Source organism: Nerophis lumbriciformis, linkage group LG11 (genome assembly GCF_033978685.3).
Source record: "Nerophis lumbriciformis linkage group LG11, RoL_Nlum_v2.1, whole genome shotgun sequence".
In the NCBI taxonomy this organism is placed as follows: Eukaryota; Metazoa; Chordata; class Actinopteri; order Syngnathiformes; family Syngnathidae; genus Nerophis; species Nerophis lumbriciformis.
Window position 1 is genome coordinate 28,210,828 of NC_084558.2, and position 18,550 is coordinate 28,229,377.

Consider the following 18,550-nt stretch of genomic DNA (forward strand, 5'->3'; position numbering starts at 1 on the left):
TATATATAATCCATCCATCCATTTTCTAATGTGTTTTCAAATATCAGCCTTGCTACAATCATTGGCGGATTCCAATTACCGCCTCGTCCTCTTTGAGGTTTAAGTAAATAAACACCCTGGCTATAATGACAGCCAGCATTAGCTTACACTAGAGATGTAAAGATATCAAAATCTCGTACAATATTATCACGGTATTAATGCTACGATATGATATTATTCTGGAATTGTCAAAAAAAAGACTTAGTAGAAATGAAATAGTGTGTAAAATGAAGTGGTAGCAATGTTTAAGATAAACACCTATACTGTAATTCAACACAAACATAATTCTCAAATCCATCGATCCATTTACATGTTCTAATAATATTTATTACAACAAACATGTATTTTTTGGTGCCAAGAATTGTCCGGAAACATCCACTCTTTCAAGCAAATATCTGACAATTTAACCTTTAATAATGTAAATACCTAAAAAATGTATGTTTAGCTTCGCTGGCTTCAAATATATTTTCCGGGTGATGGTTTATCAAGTAGCTTCTCATATTTCCCGCAGTGTGCCGAGTCCGCGCTCAGACCAGACACTTTCCCTTCTCGGCGGTGCACCGTGACCCGCTTTGTGTGGCTTTGGAAACGCTTTGGACGAAGGTAGCGCTTTAATAAGTACCATATTTTTCGGACTATAAGTCGCAGTTTTTTTCATAATTTGGCCAGGCTCCAGTGCGACTTATATATGTTTTTTTCCTTTTTTATTATGCATTTTTGGCAGGTGCGACTTATACTCCGAAAAATACGGTAGACCTTCTACCAAAGAGGTTATGTTTTCACCAGAGTTTGTTTGTCTGCTTGTTAGCAACATAACTCAAAGTGTTGTGGATGGACTCTGATTAAATGTTCAGGAAATGTCCATAAAAACAATTATCTAGTCTGATCACACTTCTACCGCACGCTTCCTCCTTTTCTTCCCTTTACTGCGTTCCACGCCCCAACCTTCCCGTCCCGCACTGCGCAGAGGATTATTGGAGATGTAGTTTAATTTTAGACTGGCCAATGCAGAAGTGCCAGAAAAAGACTACACTCACTAAGTTTTGGTTTCATATCGTCAAGACGTCACAGCATTATTGCAATGATTTTGAAACCGCAATACCGTGGTATCTGCAATTCTGTTATACCACTACTGTACACCAGTATACTACTGTATATCGGGTCATGTAATGCATATACAGTTATGCCATACAAAAAGACCCATCTTGAAAAAAATTTATTATGCTTTCCTACACAAACTAACACACAGAGTTCTGAACAGGGCAGCACGGTGAAACAGGGGTTAGTGAATGTGCCTCACAATACAAAGGTCCTGAGTTAAATCCCGGGCTCGAGATCTTTCTGTGTGGAGTTTGCATGTTCTTCCCGTGACTGTGTGGGTTCCCTCCGGATACTCCGGCTTCCTCCCACCTCCAAAAACATGCACCTGGGGATAGGTTGATTAGCAATACTAAATTGGCCCCAGTGTGTGAATGTGAGTGTGAATGTCTGTGTTGGCCTTCCGATGAGGTGGCAACTTGTCCAGGGTGTACCCCGCCTAACGCCCGAATGCAGCTGAAATAGGCTCCAGCACCCCCAGCGACTCCGAAAGGGACAAGCGGTAGAAAATAGATGGATGGAGTTCTGGACATTTGTTCGACCCTCACTGAAAGACTATTTTCAGTGACATTTGCTACTTTTTAGTCTTTGAAAATATCTGTATACATTCATATATAGTAGCTTATTTCCTGTATTAACACATTATTTGCAATATTGTGTGAACGAATCCTATGAAGTCGGTGTCATGAGGCTGCAAGTGTTTGTGTTTGCACTCACCAGGGAATGTCTCTTGACGTGCTCACGGCGAGTGAACAGCTTTCCGCAGATGTCACAGCTGAAGGAGCGCACGCCCGAGTGGATGACCAGGTGCCTCTTGAGCGTGCGCCGGTGCTTGGCGATATAGTTACAGTGGGGGCACTTGAGCTTGTTGATGGCGAGGAGCGGCGACTCGCCTGCGTCGGAGATAAGACAAAACATGGTCAGCAAGAAAAGATAGAAGAATCTGGATCTTTAGCATTGTGTCTGTGCATCAATAATAGCTTGTTAACATGAAGGATGGTGGGCCATGCAAAGTTGTCGCTAGGCAACTTTCGCTTTCATCCACTCGCCGACTCTTTGAGGGCGTCGCCACGGCAACAAGCGAGGGAGGGGTTCTGACTCAAGGCCGCAGTGAGGGGGTGCTCTGCTGTGTGTCAACTGGCCAGCACAATCCAATCAAAACAAAATAAAAAGACTGACACCATATCCTGCCTGCCTCCTTCTGTCCTCCTTGACGCTAACGAGCTATTTTGAACAGATGGTTTTGAGGGTAGATTGGACGTCTATTGATTTTGAAAGGGCTTCAAAATGGGAGTGAAGAGTCACAGGCTTTTGTTTGAGCGTCGCCGTCGTCATGGCAGGTTGCTAAGGGCACCAGGGGTGTGGTGGATGATTAGGGAGGGAAGTGTTGATAAGGTTACCTGTGTGTGCGTGTGTGTGCGCTTTGAGGCACAGACAGACATGAACAGGTTTCTAAATACTATGTACACACGATTCTTATTCATGTGCATGTTCGTTTGAGAGACTACATTTAAAATCTGCAGCTTCAACTAAAAAAATAATCCCCTCCTCCTTTTTAAGTCCTAGTCTTTTATTTGACAGTTCAAGATTGTCCACTTAACGCTAAAGCATGAAGAGGTTGTGTTCTCGAAGCGACGTCTTACCATTCTCCCAGGATTCCCCTTGCTGGATGATGCTATACTGGATCTGATTGGCCAGCTCTGGGAAAGGAGGGGTAGTTGGGGGCGGTGGGTTATAGGACAGAAGGCAGAGGGAGAAAGAGAAGGTGAGAGAGGTGGTTCTCAGGTTTGTTTGACGTCAACTAGAGATGAGGCAGTGGTGGGGGAGGATAGGCTGTGTTACAACACACTGTGTACACAACCAACCAGTCCTCGTATTAACAATGCCAGCTTGACTTACACAAACACAAACACCTCCATTGTATGTAAAGCAGCGTCGAAATGGGTGGGGGCCAATTGAGGGTAGTGGGGGTGGGGCTCAGCTTTGTGTGTGTGAGCACCTGTATGTGTATGTGTACGTGTATGTGTATGTGTCCAGTTTCTCCACAGTCAGCCCTTAGATCCCGTTAAGGACAAGGCCAACGCGCTCCCTAGGTCAATATTTGGAAAACTGCTGCATTTGAGTGGCCCCCGCAGGTGCACGACACACCCTTTTTGACAATCCTGCAGGCTTTAGTGGCAACGGTGTGGGTTTGTATATCTTTGTTACATGGGACAATGCAAATTAATGAAGATATAAAAAGTAAATCTGCCAGATTGTAGTCAAAGGCTAAGAAGGTTAGAAGGAGGGAGACTAGAAACCAGCCTTCACTTTCAACTGTCTACCTTCAACACCAGCTGCCTTCATGCTCGCTAGCGTGTGTGGACAAAGAGTTGGAAGAAAGGATTGTCCATAAGAATTATTATCAGGTTTAAAGTATCCAAAACATTTGATGTTTTTTTGTTTTTTGTTTTTTTTTTACAGTGGATGCAAATACATGCATCCACTGTACTCATTGTGCTTGGCCATTTTTGTTTTGGTAGTGACATACTGTGCATGCTAACATTCAACACTTGCTTGCTTTCGCGGGCTCTAAAATGCTGCTACTACTGTATGTAAATGAAAGAGCAAAACAACACATCTGTTATATGTTGATAGGTTAAAAAAAACAACATATTAGGCATAACCAGAAGAAGCAAAGTTCGCGTTTTTTTTAAGCTGTACAACAAATTTCTCACGTTATCAGCAAAAAAATAAACACAGAGAAGCTAAACCAATCCAATTTTGACATTTTGGTGCATTTATCTGTGCAGTAATTCGTTGTGTACACTTACAATGGAGGTTGAAGTCAAACGGGAGGAAATATGAGGAGTCAAATGCATACTGGTAGGGATACAAAATCAATGGTGCGCCTCCTTGCCTTTTTTTTTGCTTTGCAAGGCAATGTTGCGGAAGCCATGTGACAGACATTGCCAGAGCGAGTCACAACAAAAACCAGCACTGTGCATGGCGCGAGGCTAATCAGGTATTGGCGAGCCAGACTGCAGGGAGACGCTGTCCGACTCAAACATTGGGTGAAAAAAAGAAATAAGAATCATTAGAAACTCACAAGTTGGGTTTGCTTACAATTCTTAATAGGGTTGTGCAATACAGACAATATACAATGTAAATTATATTAATTTGGCCGATGATACAGCTTTTAATACTGTAGTCATATTGTGATAATGCATGTTGATGACACATTCTAGCAGTTTGTCGCAAATTTGACAGCGACAAGTGAACAAAGCATTGCAACTTTCCTCGCTAGCGGCTAATGTTCCTCCAAGGTGCAGCTTTTAAATCAGTAAACCTCATGGAAAATAAATTATGTTTTTACAAATATAATAATCACAGGAGGAATGGAGAACAAGGACTAGCTAAACATGCTACACTACACAACATACAAAGATACAAAAAAGCATAGCTAATTGCTAAGCATGAGCTCTTGTCTTTCATGTTGTTCTTGCTAATTTCAGGTCCTAAATGGCTGTCGAAGTGTACTAACTTGTCGGATTACATCCTAAGCCATCTACTTTTCAGGTGAGAGGCATGATTTATGATCTACAATAAACTTACAGGGAGCAGGGAAGCAAGGAAAAAGCAAACCATTCGATGATGTAAACATTGTCTGCTTTAGCGCTTATAATAACAATATCACCAACACTTTGTCAATATTCAAGATACAAAATGTAAGTGGAGTATTGGTGGCGCTTTTTGAATGGTTATTTATTAGATTTTATGGAGCTTCCATTGGCTCTGCTGTAAGCGAACTTTTATTTACATTTTAGTATTTAGAATGCATTAAAAAAATTAATTAAGTTAAAGTACCAATGATTGTCACACACACACACACACACTAGGTGTGTTGAAATTTGACCCATCCCCTTGTTCACCCTCTGGGAGGTGAGGGGAGCAGTGGGCAGCAGCGGTGGCCGCGCCCGGGATTTATTTTTTGTGATTTAACCCCCAGTTCCAACCCTTGATGCGGAGTGTCGAGCAGGGAGGTAATGGGTCCCATTTTTATAGTCTTTGGTCTGACTCACAACCTACCGATCTCGAGGCGGACACTCTAACCACAAGGCCACTGAGTAGGTGATTGGTCGTCATGTCTTTCATAATGATTGTGAACGATAGGCAAAATTCCAAAAAAGTGCAGTTCCCCTTTAGCCTGGAGTATCTCTCGCGTCACGTAACTTGCGTAGGCGACACGTCTTTCCCCCTCCCCCTGCGTAGCCTACCGCAAGGCTTACTTGCACCTCTTAGAAATCCTAGATTCGCGTCACCGGCGACGCAGAGCTGCGATTGGTCAGTTTTTGCCGAGGAGGTTCACTGAACACAGGCGAGCAAACAGTGCCTGAAATGCACAAATTACTGTATGAAATAAAACAGTGATTAAACATTTGCATGAAAACTGATAGTGTACTTAATATCTCAGTGCACTCTAAAAATAATTACTGAATGTGTTTTTTTCAGCTTATTGTGTTATTGATGCGTGCAGAAGAAGTCAAAGTGCGACACTCGACACATGTCGTTAACTTTCTATAGTTATTGAGCAGTTTTGTTTATTTACGATTACATGATAGCTCTCTTTTGTCCCTTGTCTCCAGTGGCCGAATAGCGTTGCAAATAATAATAATTACGGCCTCTGCCGCGACTCATTAAGAAGTTGCACAGACCATCTTCACTGAGGTATTTTCCTTTGGTTTATAAGTAATACGTCCATTAAAAGTAAACTGATGATTGTTAATGACCAGTTCCAGTGTAGAAAAAGATGTCAATGTCTGTCTTCACTCTTCACAAGAAGGAAACAGTATCTAATCAACATCTCCAGTTGCTCCTTCTGGACACACTGCCCCTTAGTATTTTGAAAGAGAATTACAAGTCTGGCACCACTCCCCACAGAAGAACTATAAATCAAACAAGACGCCATCGAGGGAACGCAAGCTACGCGACGCGAGAGTATATTCCAGCTTTTAGACACACAACGCTTCTTTATTCTCCACCGACACGGTGTGTTCACAGACGATGGGAAAAATTAACATCACAACACACTAACATACACATTAACACCAGCAGATGACTACAGTATGATATATATATATATATATATATATATATATATATATATATATATATATATATATGTATATGTGTGTGGCTGAGAACAACAGGACCAAGGTTCTGTGGGACTGCCTCCAGACTGACAAACTGCTTCTGGCTAACCAACCAGACATAGTGGTGGTGGACAAAGAGCAGAAAAGGGTGGTGGTGATAGATATGGCATTCCCAGCTGACGCCAACATCAGAAAGAAGGAACACGAGAAACTTGAGAAGTACCAAGGGTTGAAAGAGCAGCTGGAACAGATGTGGAAGGTCAAGGCTAGCGTTGTCCCCGTGGTAGTGGGGGCGCTCGGAGCAGTAAACCCCAAACTGGGAGAGTGGCTCCAACAGATCCCAGGGAACAACATCTGAAGCCTCAGTCCAGAAGAGCGCAATCCTAAGAACAGTCAAGATACTACGCAGAACCCTCAAACTCCCGGGCCTCTGGTAGAGGACCAGGAGCTTGAGGATGACAAAGATACCACCCCACCGGGGTAAGAAGGAGATTTTATATATATATATATATATATATATATATATATATATATATATATCGTGACTGGCAGCTCCATGTTGACCTGGGAAGGCAACTCAAGTTCCCGGCCAATATCGCTACCACGTCACTCCGCCCAGACATGGTGTTAACATCGGAGTCAACCAAGCAAGTGGTGCAACTGGAACTGACTGTCCCCTGGGAGGAGCGAATTGACAAAGCAAATGAGCGAAAGAGAGCCAAATATGCTGAGCTCACTGTAGAGTGTCGGAGTAACGGCTGGAGAGCGTCCGCTGTGAACCAGTCGAAATTGGGTGAAGGGGTTTTGCTGGTCACTCACTACAGCGTGTGTTCAGAATCCTTGGCATTAGAGGGCTGCAGTCGAGAAAAGCCACCAAGAACATCCTAGAGGCCGCAGAAAAGGCCTCGCGGTGGCTGTGGATCCGTAGGGGGGATCCGTGGTGCGCTACTTGGACACATACACGCAAGTTACCGGAGTGTGTTAGTAAGGAGGAGGAGTTTTGTCCCTCCAGAGTTGTTGCCGTAGGGCTGTGACGTAGGGTGTGTGTGGTTGTGGAAGGAGGTGTGTGATGTTGACATTAAAGAAGCGGTGGCTACCGAACCTGCTCTAATGTCTCCCGTTTATTATTTTATTAGATAAGTACACTGTATAGGTGAACCCAGGACACTCGGCTACACTGCGAATATGTAGCATCATTTGAAAAGTCACCCGCTAGACAATTAAGAGGGCTTACTCCGCACGTCAATATCTCCGTTCGGTGCCACACGTCCACTCCATCAAAATGCCGAGGCAAACATTTCCAGATCAACACCGTATGAAAAAAATCGTGATTTTTTTTAGCTGTGATTTCCTTCTCTGCATGAAAGTTTAAAAGTAGCATATATGAATGCGGTATGAAGAAGAATGTTTTAATGTAGACACATAGAATCCTCATACTGCTGTGATTATATGCATCAAGTGTTCATTCAAGGTTAAGGCAAAATATTAAGATATATATCGACATTTATATATATATGTGTGTGTTATATATATATACACAGGTAAAAGCCAGTAAATTAGAATATTTTGAAAAACTTGATTTATTTCAGTAATTGCATTCAAAAGGTATAACTTGTACATTATATTTATTCATTGCACACAGACTGATGCATTCAAATGTTTATTTCATTTAATTTTGATGATTTGAAGTGGCAACAAATGAAAATCCAAAATTCTGTGTGTCACAAAATTAGAATATTACTTAAGGCTAATACAAAAAAGGGATTTTTAGAAATGTTGGCCAACTGAAAAGTATGAAAATGAAAAATATGAGCATGTACAATACTCAATACTTGGTTGGAGCTCCTTTTGCCTCAATTACTGCGTTAATGCGGCGTGGCATGGAGTCGATGAGTTTCTGGCACTGCTCAGGTGTTATGAGAGCCCAGATTGCTCTGATAGTGGCCTTCAACTCTTCTGCGTTTTTGGGTCTGGCATTCTGCATCTTCCTTTTCACAATACCCCACAGATTTTCTATGGGGCTAAGGTCAGGGGAGTTGGCGGGCCAATTTAGAACAGAAATACCATGGTCCGTAAACCAGGCACGGGTAGATTTTGCGCTGTGTGCAGGCGCCAAGTCCTGTTGGAACTTGAAATCTCCATCTCCATAGAGCAGGTCAGCAGCAGGAAGCATGAAGTGCTCTAAAACTTGCTGGTAGACGGCTGCGTTGACCCTGGATCTCAGGAAACAGAGTGGACCGACACCAGCAGATGACATGGCACCCCAAACCATCACTGATGGTGGAAACTTTACACTAGACTTCAGGCAACGTGGATCCTGTGCCTCTCCTGTCTTCCTCCAGACTCTGGGACCTCGATTTCCAAAGGAAATGCAAAATTTGCTTTCGTCAGAAAACATGACTTTGGACCACTCAGCAGCAGTCCAGCTCTTTTTTTCCTTAGCCCAGGTGAGACGCTTTTCGCGCTGTTTCTTGGTCAACAGTGGCTTGACACGAGGTATGCGGCAGTTGAAACCCATGTCTTTCAAGCGTCTCTTGGTGGTGGATCTTGAAGCACTGACTCCAGCAGCTGTCCACTCCTTCTGAATCTCCCCCACATTTTTGAATGGGTTTTTTTTCACAATCTTGACCAGGGCGCGGTGATCCCTATCGCTTGTACACTTTTTCTGACCACAGTTTTTCCTTCCCTTTGCCTCTCCATTAATGTGTTTGGACACAGAGCTCTGAGAACAGCCAGCCTCTTCAGCAATAACCTTTTGTGTCTTTCCCTCCTTGTGCAATGTGTCGATGGTTGCCTTTTGGACAGCTGTCAAATCTGAAGTCTTCCCCATGTTTGTGTAGGCTTCAGAACTGGACTGAGAGACCATTTAAAGCCCTTTGCAGGTGTTTTGAGTTAATCAGCTGATTAGTTTGTGGCACCAGGTGTCTTCAAAATGTAACCCTTACACAATATTCTAATTTTGTGACACACGGAATTTTGGATTTTCATTTGTTGCCACTTCAAATCATCAAAATTAAATGAAATAAACATTTGAATGCATCAGTCTGTGTGCAATGAATAAATATAATGTACAAGTTACACCTTTTGAATGCAATTACTGAAATAAATCAAGTTTTTCAAAATATTCTAATTTACTGGCTTTTACCTGTATATATATATATATATATATATATATATATATATATATATATATATATATATATATATATATACTAGGGCTGGGCGATATATCGATATACGCGATATATCGCGGGTTTGTCTCTGTGCGATATAAAAAATTACTATATATGATATTCGAGTATACGTTCTCACGCAGTTGCTTTTAGCTGCTGGTATTACACTACAGGCTCTCCTCGCTCTTTCATGTGTCTCCTTCTCACAGACAGACAAGCAAACCTTCTTACACACGTCACATACTGTCACGACATACGTCACATACGTATACGCCCTCGCGCAGCAAAGAGGTTGCAGCATGGGTAACGTTAACTGTGATGCTAGCGCAGCCGTGCAAGTGGTAATACAAAAGAGAGAAGGTGCGAATCTGGTAACAAATTAAGGAATAATTAATTCCCCCAAAAACAGCAGGGGGTCCATCGTCTGACGGTGGTTTGGCTTCAAGTGGGAATATGTCGAAAAGACAACCGTAATTTGTCAAATGTGGGGCAAAAGCGTTGCTATAAAAAGTAGCATTACTGCTAATATGTAGCATCATTTGAAAAGTCACCTGCTAGAGAATGAAGAGTGCTTACTCCGCATGTCAACACCTCCGTTCGGTGCCACACGCCCACAGTGGACATACTTTAATATTTCTGAGATATACCCACGGACAGCAATCTTCAAAATTTAAGATGATCCTTTCGGCTTTTAAGGAGAGAAAGGCTCCCAACAGCATGTAGCAAGTGTGACGTCAGGCCCAGCTAGCATGATGTTGCTGTTAAAATGTGATGTAATGTAAGCATGTAGCACACGTAGAAATGTTGGATAAGTGTAGATCTATTATACAGTAGGGGTTCGGCATTTGCAACCTCACATATTCACAAATTTCCCTGCTTTATAGCTTAACTAAAATGTGGTTTGATTACAGCATCTTCAGGGGGGGAAAAAATAGTGCTGCAGCTCTGAATCCAGCAGAGGGCTCTTTGTCACATCAATAGACTCAAGATTTCTCAGCAGGAATATGCTTTGACAAGATGTGATGTTGTGTAACTGCATGTTTTGTATGTATGCGGTTCTTTCTTAATGTGTACAACTTCATTTAAAATGTGGTTATTCATTATGAAAGGCATATTATATGGGTTAGATATTTATATATCTAACCCAAACGTAATATATATACATACTGACCTCATTCAAGCACACACAATTATTAATTACATGTCCAGAAGGCCAACTATTTGCTTTCTATCAAACATGACAATCTCCACTACCGTATGTATGGTGGGCATGCGATTAAAAAAATCCTCACTTATGGTGCTGCTGTGTGCTTAAAATAACTGTTTTGGCTCACGGCCTCTTGGCACATCTTCACTTTGGCCCTTGGAGACAAAAAACCCATGGGTTAGAGCAGGGGTCTCAAACTCAATTTACCTGGGGGCCACTGGATGCAGAAACTGGGTGAGGCTGGGCCGCAAGTAAAGATTTCTTTAAAAAAATCTAACATGTACTTTTTAATGAGGTGGGCGGGTTTGGGGATAGCGGGGGTGTTTTTGTAGCCCGGAAGAGTTAGGGCTGCAACGGATTCTGGGTATTTGTTCTGGTGTGTTTATGTTGTGTTACGGTACTGATGTTCTCCCGAAATGTGTTTGTCATTCTTGTTTGGTGTGGGTTCACAGTGTGGCGCATATTTGTAACAATGTTAAAGTTGTTTATACGAACACCCTCAGTCAGACCTGTATGGCTGTTGCTCAAGTATGTCTTGCAGTCACTTGTGTGCGCCTGCAGATGCCGCATACAACATGTGACTGGGCCGGCACGCTGTTTGTATGGAGAAAAAGACTGCGCGATGACAGGTTTGAGCGGACATTAAAAGGTAGTGCCATCACGGCATGTCCTCAATATTGTCGAGAGCCACATACCACACCGTGATTGGTAGATTCCTTCAGCTTCGCACACAACGCTGTCAAACGCTATTCACTTAAAACTCGCGGGCCGCACTAACATTAAACTTTCATATTAAGGTAGGGGCCGCAAAATAACGTCTCGCGGGCCGCAATTGGCCCGCGGGCCGCGTGTTTCAGACCCCTGGGTTAGAGTAAGATAGGAAATGTAGTTTTTTTTTCTTTTTCTTTAAAACAACAGGTGTATCCATTTGATTTTGTTGGCCATTCGCAAGGGATCTACTGTATAAGTAAAATGTGGAAGTGTGCACAATAGCACTTGGAGCCACACACACTGCCGTAGACAAACAGTTCATTGGCATTAAAGCCACAGACACATAAAAAGGATGTTCCCAGTAGAGCTGGCTTACTAAAAGCACTTTTTAAAGCATCATGGCTGGATTTAGAACACAACACATCGAAGTTGGTAGAGTGGCCGTGCCAGCAATCGGAGGGTTGCTGGTTACTGGGGTTCAATCCCCACCTTCTACCATCCTAGTCACGTCCGTTGTGTCCTTGGGCAAGACACTTCACCCCTTGCTCCTGATGGCTGCTGGTTAGCGCCTTGCATGGCAGCTCCCGCCATCAGTGTGTGAATGTGTGTGTGAATGGGTAAATGTGGAAATACTGTCAAAGCGCTTTGAGTACCTTGAAGGTAGAAAAGCGCTATACAAGTATAACCCATTTATCATTTATTTATCCACTGCACTATTGTGGGACCTCTGTTACTTATTTAAAAATGGTCAAAAATGCAACAAAATGAAACCTTTAATATAGCATAGAGTAAAAACTTGACATTTGTATTTGGGCAAAGCTCAGGGCTCTGAGCACCGTTTAAGGGGGGAAAAAAAGAGAAAAATTTAGAGAAAAAAAGGTACATTTCCATCAGTGTTAAGTGCTGCTATGTAAATTTGAAAGTGTGCATTTTTACAATTTATGTTACCTTTACATTTATTCTCATCTACCAACCTCTTTTGGCTGTCTTTTTGACACTTACATGTCCCATGTAATGTACCACAGAATGTTTTGGTTATTTTAATAGATAATTTACTAACTAATATTGTCACGTGTACATGGACAACATCTATTTAATCTGATCATCATTCGGATTAGAATGTTACTGTGTACATGGACCCTGAAAAAAATGATCTGATTACGACGTACATTTTCATGCATCATACCTTAAATAGAAAAACTTTAGTTTGACATGCGCAGAACCTAACAAACGGAAAAGTGTGTTATTTGTGCTATGGCGCCATCTTATGGACGAGTTTGCTCACTGCATGTTCTGACTAAGCAGTGACTTCCACTGTAAACAGACACTGCCTTGTGCATTTCTGCTTGTCCGTCGTTATCACGGTATTTATTTATCATTTTTTCCTTCTATTTACAACTTTTGTTGTACCTCTCTTTTTGAAAGGGAGCTGTTCTGTGCTTTTTATGTTGATATTATGTGCGGGTTGCGGCATGTCTTCATGCTATGATATTTTGTGTATGTGTTTGAGGCTAGCAGTCAACACTTGGAGTAGCTGTAATGTCATGAATAAAACAGCTCGTTAAGACGACAACTGGATCCCTTCTTTTATTGTTACATCGAAACATGACACTCAAGAACATAATTGTGTTTTTGCTAGTCTCGTTTTAAAGCAACAAACTCAACAGTATATAACGCTACTTCTGTACATGTTGAATGTTAGGAGACAGCAGGAAGACAATCGCTTCATTCCGAGACTATTACATTTAGTGCCCCTTCACTACCAAAGTATAGCTGACATTAAAGACATGTGCAGTAAGGATAATTCTAACGAATTTCGGAATATGTGTTTTCATGCGCTACAATCCAAATGACTTTCAGCATAAACTACCTGTCTCGAACGGAATTAAATTTTGATCCGAACGTGTGAGATCAGGTTAGAATATTCCGAATGACGTATTTACATGAATCATTTTTATTCCAGTTAGGCTTTTAATCCGATTAAATGTGTCCATGTACTATTGAAAATGTAATGCAAAATTCTATACAATGCATGCAAAGAACTAAGAATTTTTTTTCCATTTGGCAACTCAATCCTGCAGCCACGCCCTATTAGGTAATAAACTTTCCGTGTTGTGGCCTATATTTACAGATCGTCACGTCAAAAATATACCTTCTCGCTAGCTACTAATAGATACTGTATGAATCGTATTTTTATTGAGGTTTTTTTGTTTTTTTTTAAACACATGTTGCAGCGAAAATTAATGTTTAAAAACGCAGATTTCCGCGTTTTTGCGGAAATTTCACATATCTGAAAGCTGCAAAAAGATGCATTAAGACTGCACTGGTCTCACACTAGCCATGGAGGGGCCATTAGCACTCCCCCCAGCATCACTTGTGGAGCGCATTAGAGGAGCTGGAGGAGGAGCTGCAGGCACTAAGAGCATTGGAGCGCATTTAGGGGAGGCCTGAGGGAGAGAAATGTTTCCCCTGCTTTCTTCATTATCCTGCATTAGGGAGGGCTTCTCTCTCTCTTTCTCTGCAGCACATCCAACAACAGCCCCCCACACACCCATCCATTCCATAATATCAATGTAGAGAACCACACTCTAATGGCCGAAGGAGAGATTACGGCATACGAAAGGGATGAAGCTGTGCTAGATTAAAAGGTTATTCAAGGGAATCTAGAAAGAACAAAATAAAAATCAGTTAAACAACATAAAGATGTAATAGCATTCAGTGTATAGGCCTTGTGAGATCTTTATTCTTTTACAGCGACCAAGGCTGTGACTGATAGAGGCTGGACACACTTTTGAGGGGACAAAGCGATCCAGGCGGGCGTTAACGCGGGTAAGCCGCCCTGGCTCTGGAGTGATTAGTGGAGATCATCAGCGGACGACGGGCAGGTTGAGAGCTCAATAAGCACACACATCCCTGCTGGGAAGTGCAACTGCGGCAATCGGACTAGGCCTTAAAACGACACAAGCGCACTAACTCTTTATTTATAACGCACATTTTCTGGTATCAATAATTTGATTTATGGCCAAAGATTATATTCAAACTAGTATAATTTTAAGTATAATTATTCTGGCTCATCCTGGAATAAATGATTTTCAACTGATACATTTAACTTTCAAACAGTCCTAATCACCTTTTTTTTTAAAGTTGTACTTACCGTATTTTTCGGACTATAAGTCGACGTTTTTTTCATAGTTTGGCCGTGTGTGCGACGTATACTCCGGAGCGACTTGTGTGTGGAATTATTAAAACATTATTGTAAAATATCAAATAATATTATTTATCTCATTCGTGTGAGCGACGAAGAAAATGTCAGCAATCGTCACACACACGTCAGCAATCGTCACGCACACGCCAACCAATAACAATTCGGCGGGTGCGGGTCATGGCAGAAGTGCATTGTGGGCCATGATATGATAACTGCTGTATGCTATACGCTACTGCCGGAGTTATTAAAATGGATCACATCAACAATCGCGATAACTTATAAAAAGTGAGAAGGACTGAACTAAAATGGCACCGAAAAGGAAATCATATACGGTACTGCAGATTACAAGCTGGACGTAGTGAAATATGCTGCAGAGAACAGCAATCGAGCAGCAGAAAGAAAGGACGCTCGCGGGGCGCATACCAGAGGCGACACCGAGGAAAAAGATTTAATCGGATTTAGCGATCGCGAGTGACAGATTGTTTGGTAAACGTATAGCATGTTCTATATGTTATAGTTATTTGAATGACTCTTGCCTTGATGTGTTGCATTAACATACCAGGCACGTTCTCAGTTGGTTATTTGTGCGTCATATGGCTTACACTTATTCAGCCTGTTGTTCACTATTCTTTATTTATTTTAAATTGCCTTTCAAATGTCTATTCTTGGTGTTGGATTTTATCAAATAAATTTCCCCCAAAAATGCGACTTATACTCCAGTGCGACGTATAAATGTTTTTTTCCTTCTTTATTGTGCATTTTCGGCCGGTGCGACGTATACTCCGGAGCGACTTATTGTCCGAAAAATACGGTAATACATCTGACTGTCACCCAAAAAAAGACTAAAATCTAAATAAATCTGACGCGCTCCTAGATTTAAAAAAGGCAAATAGGCTAAAGCAGTATAAGGTTGCTGTTAAAATGTGAATGTAACGTTACTGTAGCTAACATAGCTATGCTAGTTTTGCTAACATTAGTGTCCTCCTTTCCCACACCTTAAGTTACACTAATGTATGCAGTGTATATACTGCATCTATTACGTTGAGTGACAGTAGTTTATGTGTAAAAAACAGATAAAGGGGAGGTTGCGACCATCATTGTGTTTGACTGTGGAAAAGCTCTGTAATGTGTACAGGTGTGCGTCATACCGGCGTTTTCTGAGAGTGAAGAGAAGTCCTCTCTGGGGTAAGAAGCTGACGGCTGGATGAACATCCCCTCGTCGAAGCCCTCCTCAGGCTCTGGCGGGAAGTTGTAGACGAACCTCCGCGTGGTGGTCTGCTTTTTCCGGCGTCCGCTCCCGGCAGCAGCGTCCGGCGCCTCGCGTTTTATCTCTGCACCTGTGCCACCGTCCGTGGCCGACTCGTTCCAGACGAACACTTGGGCACCTGCCGAGCGCGGCTCGTTGGTCTCTGCTGAATCAGAGGAGTTGTCGTTGTGTTGGCTCCAGCTCCGCGGGGGCACCAGGGCACAGCCCTCACCACCGACCGTCGTCACCTCGATGTCGCTGGACTCCTCCTTTACTCTGCCGCAGTCTTCCTCGTCCTCCGTCGCGGCCTCTTTTCCTTGGTTGTTGCTGGCTTTGATTGACAACTTGGACAGGATGCTCGTCGCCCAGAAGTTGGTCGGCTTCCGGTCCGAACCACGGTGCCCGTCTTTGGCCACCGTTTGCCTCTTGTTGTAGTCCACTACAACCGAGTCGGGGGCCTCCTGCTTGATGCTGATGTTGAGGGCATCCTTGATGAATGCCCGGCACGAGTGCACCACCTCGGTCATCTGGAGGTAACTCGCCACCGACATGACCTCGATGGCGTTTTGGCTCGTGAGCAGCAAGTTCCCCGAGTAGAGGAAGTCCAGAATGACCGAGAAACCCTGGATGGCAGCCATGTCCAGGTGCGTAACAGTGGCCTGGTCCTGGGGCTCGGTCTGGGTCAGACAGTAGAGGGTTTTGAAGTAGCGGCTGCCTGCCACCAGGATGTTTTTGTGCGCGCGGAACACTTGGCCCGAGACGACGATGTTGACATCGCAAAGGATGCCACTCTTGCGCTGCTTGTCCAACTCCTGGAGCAGCTGGTAGCAGTACGAGTTCTCATGGGGCTTGTTGCGGAAGTCTTCGTCGGAAGAGTTGGTGGACGGGCTGGCGTTGTCGGCGGGCCTCCCCGTCTCCTTCTTTAAGACACAGAGAACACATTTGCTGTTGGACATTGCGAGGACTCCACTGGCCGTGTGCATAATAAAGCTCTATTGTGTGTTTATACAAATGTTCCATACAGGAGCCTCATCTTTACAAAACACTCTTTGCGAATCGTCAAACACCCCGAGGGTTCCTGACACGCCCGCCAGAGGGGCGAAACCGGTTCAACAGGCTTCAAAAGGGGAGCGGGGATACAAATGAGGTACAATGGAGGGATGGGCTGTGCAGCCTGGAATTCATTACCGTGTTACAGTTCCAAGCATGGCCAAAGTTCAGTAGAGATTCTTTGTAAGAGCTGCTCTCCTGACTCGAAGTACAAAATGTTATCAAAGATTAAGGAGTGTATTACTTTAACATTTGTTTTGATAGATGGTTGTTACGGGTTTGATAAAAGGCATACATGAGGAAAGATGACAACAAAAAAAGGTAGAGAATCAAATATACCGCAATGCCGAAAAGAAGTATAAAAGCGACTAATCAACTATGGTCAAATCAAATTCGCCTGAGAGGGCGGGGGTTAGGGGGGAATCGAACAGATTTAGACTGAGCAACCAAAACACAATCACAACAGAGAAATGCAAGCGAGTGGTAATTGCCCAGATTTGTTTTCAATCAAAAAATATTCTTTCCTTCCTGACCACAGATGGCATGTTTTCTGTCAAAAAAAGTTTACATTTCTGCTTTAAATTAAAATCTTTTTTCAAGCAAATCCCATTTCAGCTGCATTCCACTCAAGTTGGGGAAATCTAACTAATTCAAACTACTACTTGCTTCTTTCTAGTGTTTTCAGTTGAAACTTTTTACCACCAGCCGGATTACGCATTGCCCTTTCTTTTGGTCAATTATTTTTTACAGGCAGAGAACTTGAGAATGCTATCTTAAGGCAATGGTTTTGTGGAATGGCTGTATAAAAGACACTACTGTTTGTATCGTAACAAAGGAGACTCGGTTCAAAGAGTCGGCAAGGTTATTTGTATGCTGTGCACAAGACAGCCACCTGCGGGACTGGAGTGGAACATCACAGGACTTATATATTGTGACGGACAAGCATTTGCAACGTTGTGCTGTTTGGGTTTGACTTTATTGAGACTTTTTTGGGGGAAAAATGTATTGGACTTATTAGCAAAGTCTAAAAGACATCAGTCATGTTCTACTCCTGAACATGACTGATGTCAAAAATGCCTCCCTAGGATAGAATAAAATACTTTATTTTGTCATTGTAACATAATACAACAACATTTTGATGGGTGACTGTGAACAGCAGCTGAAGATAAAATAGACAACAGAAATATAAAAAAAAAAAAAAGAAAAAGAAAAACATAAACTGCTCAAAAAAACTAAAAACTGCAAGATAGACTAAAATAATTGTTCATATTGTGTCTGCCTATGTGTTCTGTATGTCCGGTATTTGTTTGTATACCTATGTGAGGTATGCGTGTGTGAGACAAGGGATTTGGTAGGAGGAAGAACGGGGGGTGGCAATGGCGTTATGGAGGCCACAGCCTTGGGGAAAAAGCTGTTCTTGAGTCTGTTTCTCCGAGTTTTAATAAACCGGTATCACCTCTCTATTAGTATATTTCTGAAAAACAATACATGGTGGTGCTGTTATTAGTCCCCAAAGTTTGACGTCTATATATCCAAATGACTTAAAATGCATCACACAGCTCAATGTGCTCGATTTAAAAAAATAAATAAATTGGTACTTAAGGGGATTTAGCTGAATCACCGCAGACACATGTGGCACATGTGTAAAATTATAGCAATATTTAAAAACATGGCCAACATTAAGCAAAA

At 42.5% G+C, this 18,550-nt stretch overlaps 1 protein-coding gene across 2 annotated transcripts in view; it reads right to left on the minus strand.

Annotated features, from left to right (window-relative positions):
• zbtb10 (zinc finger and BTB domain containing 10) overlaps positions 1-18,550 on the minus strand; it is a 53,142-nt gene that overhangs the window by 2,385 nt on the left and 32,207 nt on the right. The window contains exons 2-4 of one of the 2 annotated variants that reach the window (XM_061966923.1): positions 15,714-16,731; positions 2,781-2,837; positions 1,855-2,030 (exon numbers count right to left, since the gene is read on the minus strand). In XM_061966923.1, the coding sequence (XP_061822907.1) occupies positions 1,855-2,030; positions 2,781-2,837; positions 15,714-16,731 (1,251 nt within the window). The remainder of the gene's footprint in view (positions 1-1,854; positions 2,031-2,780; positions 2,838-15,713; positions 16,732-18,550) is intronic. The other variant, XM_061966924.2, reaches the window with a different exon arrangement.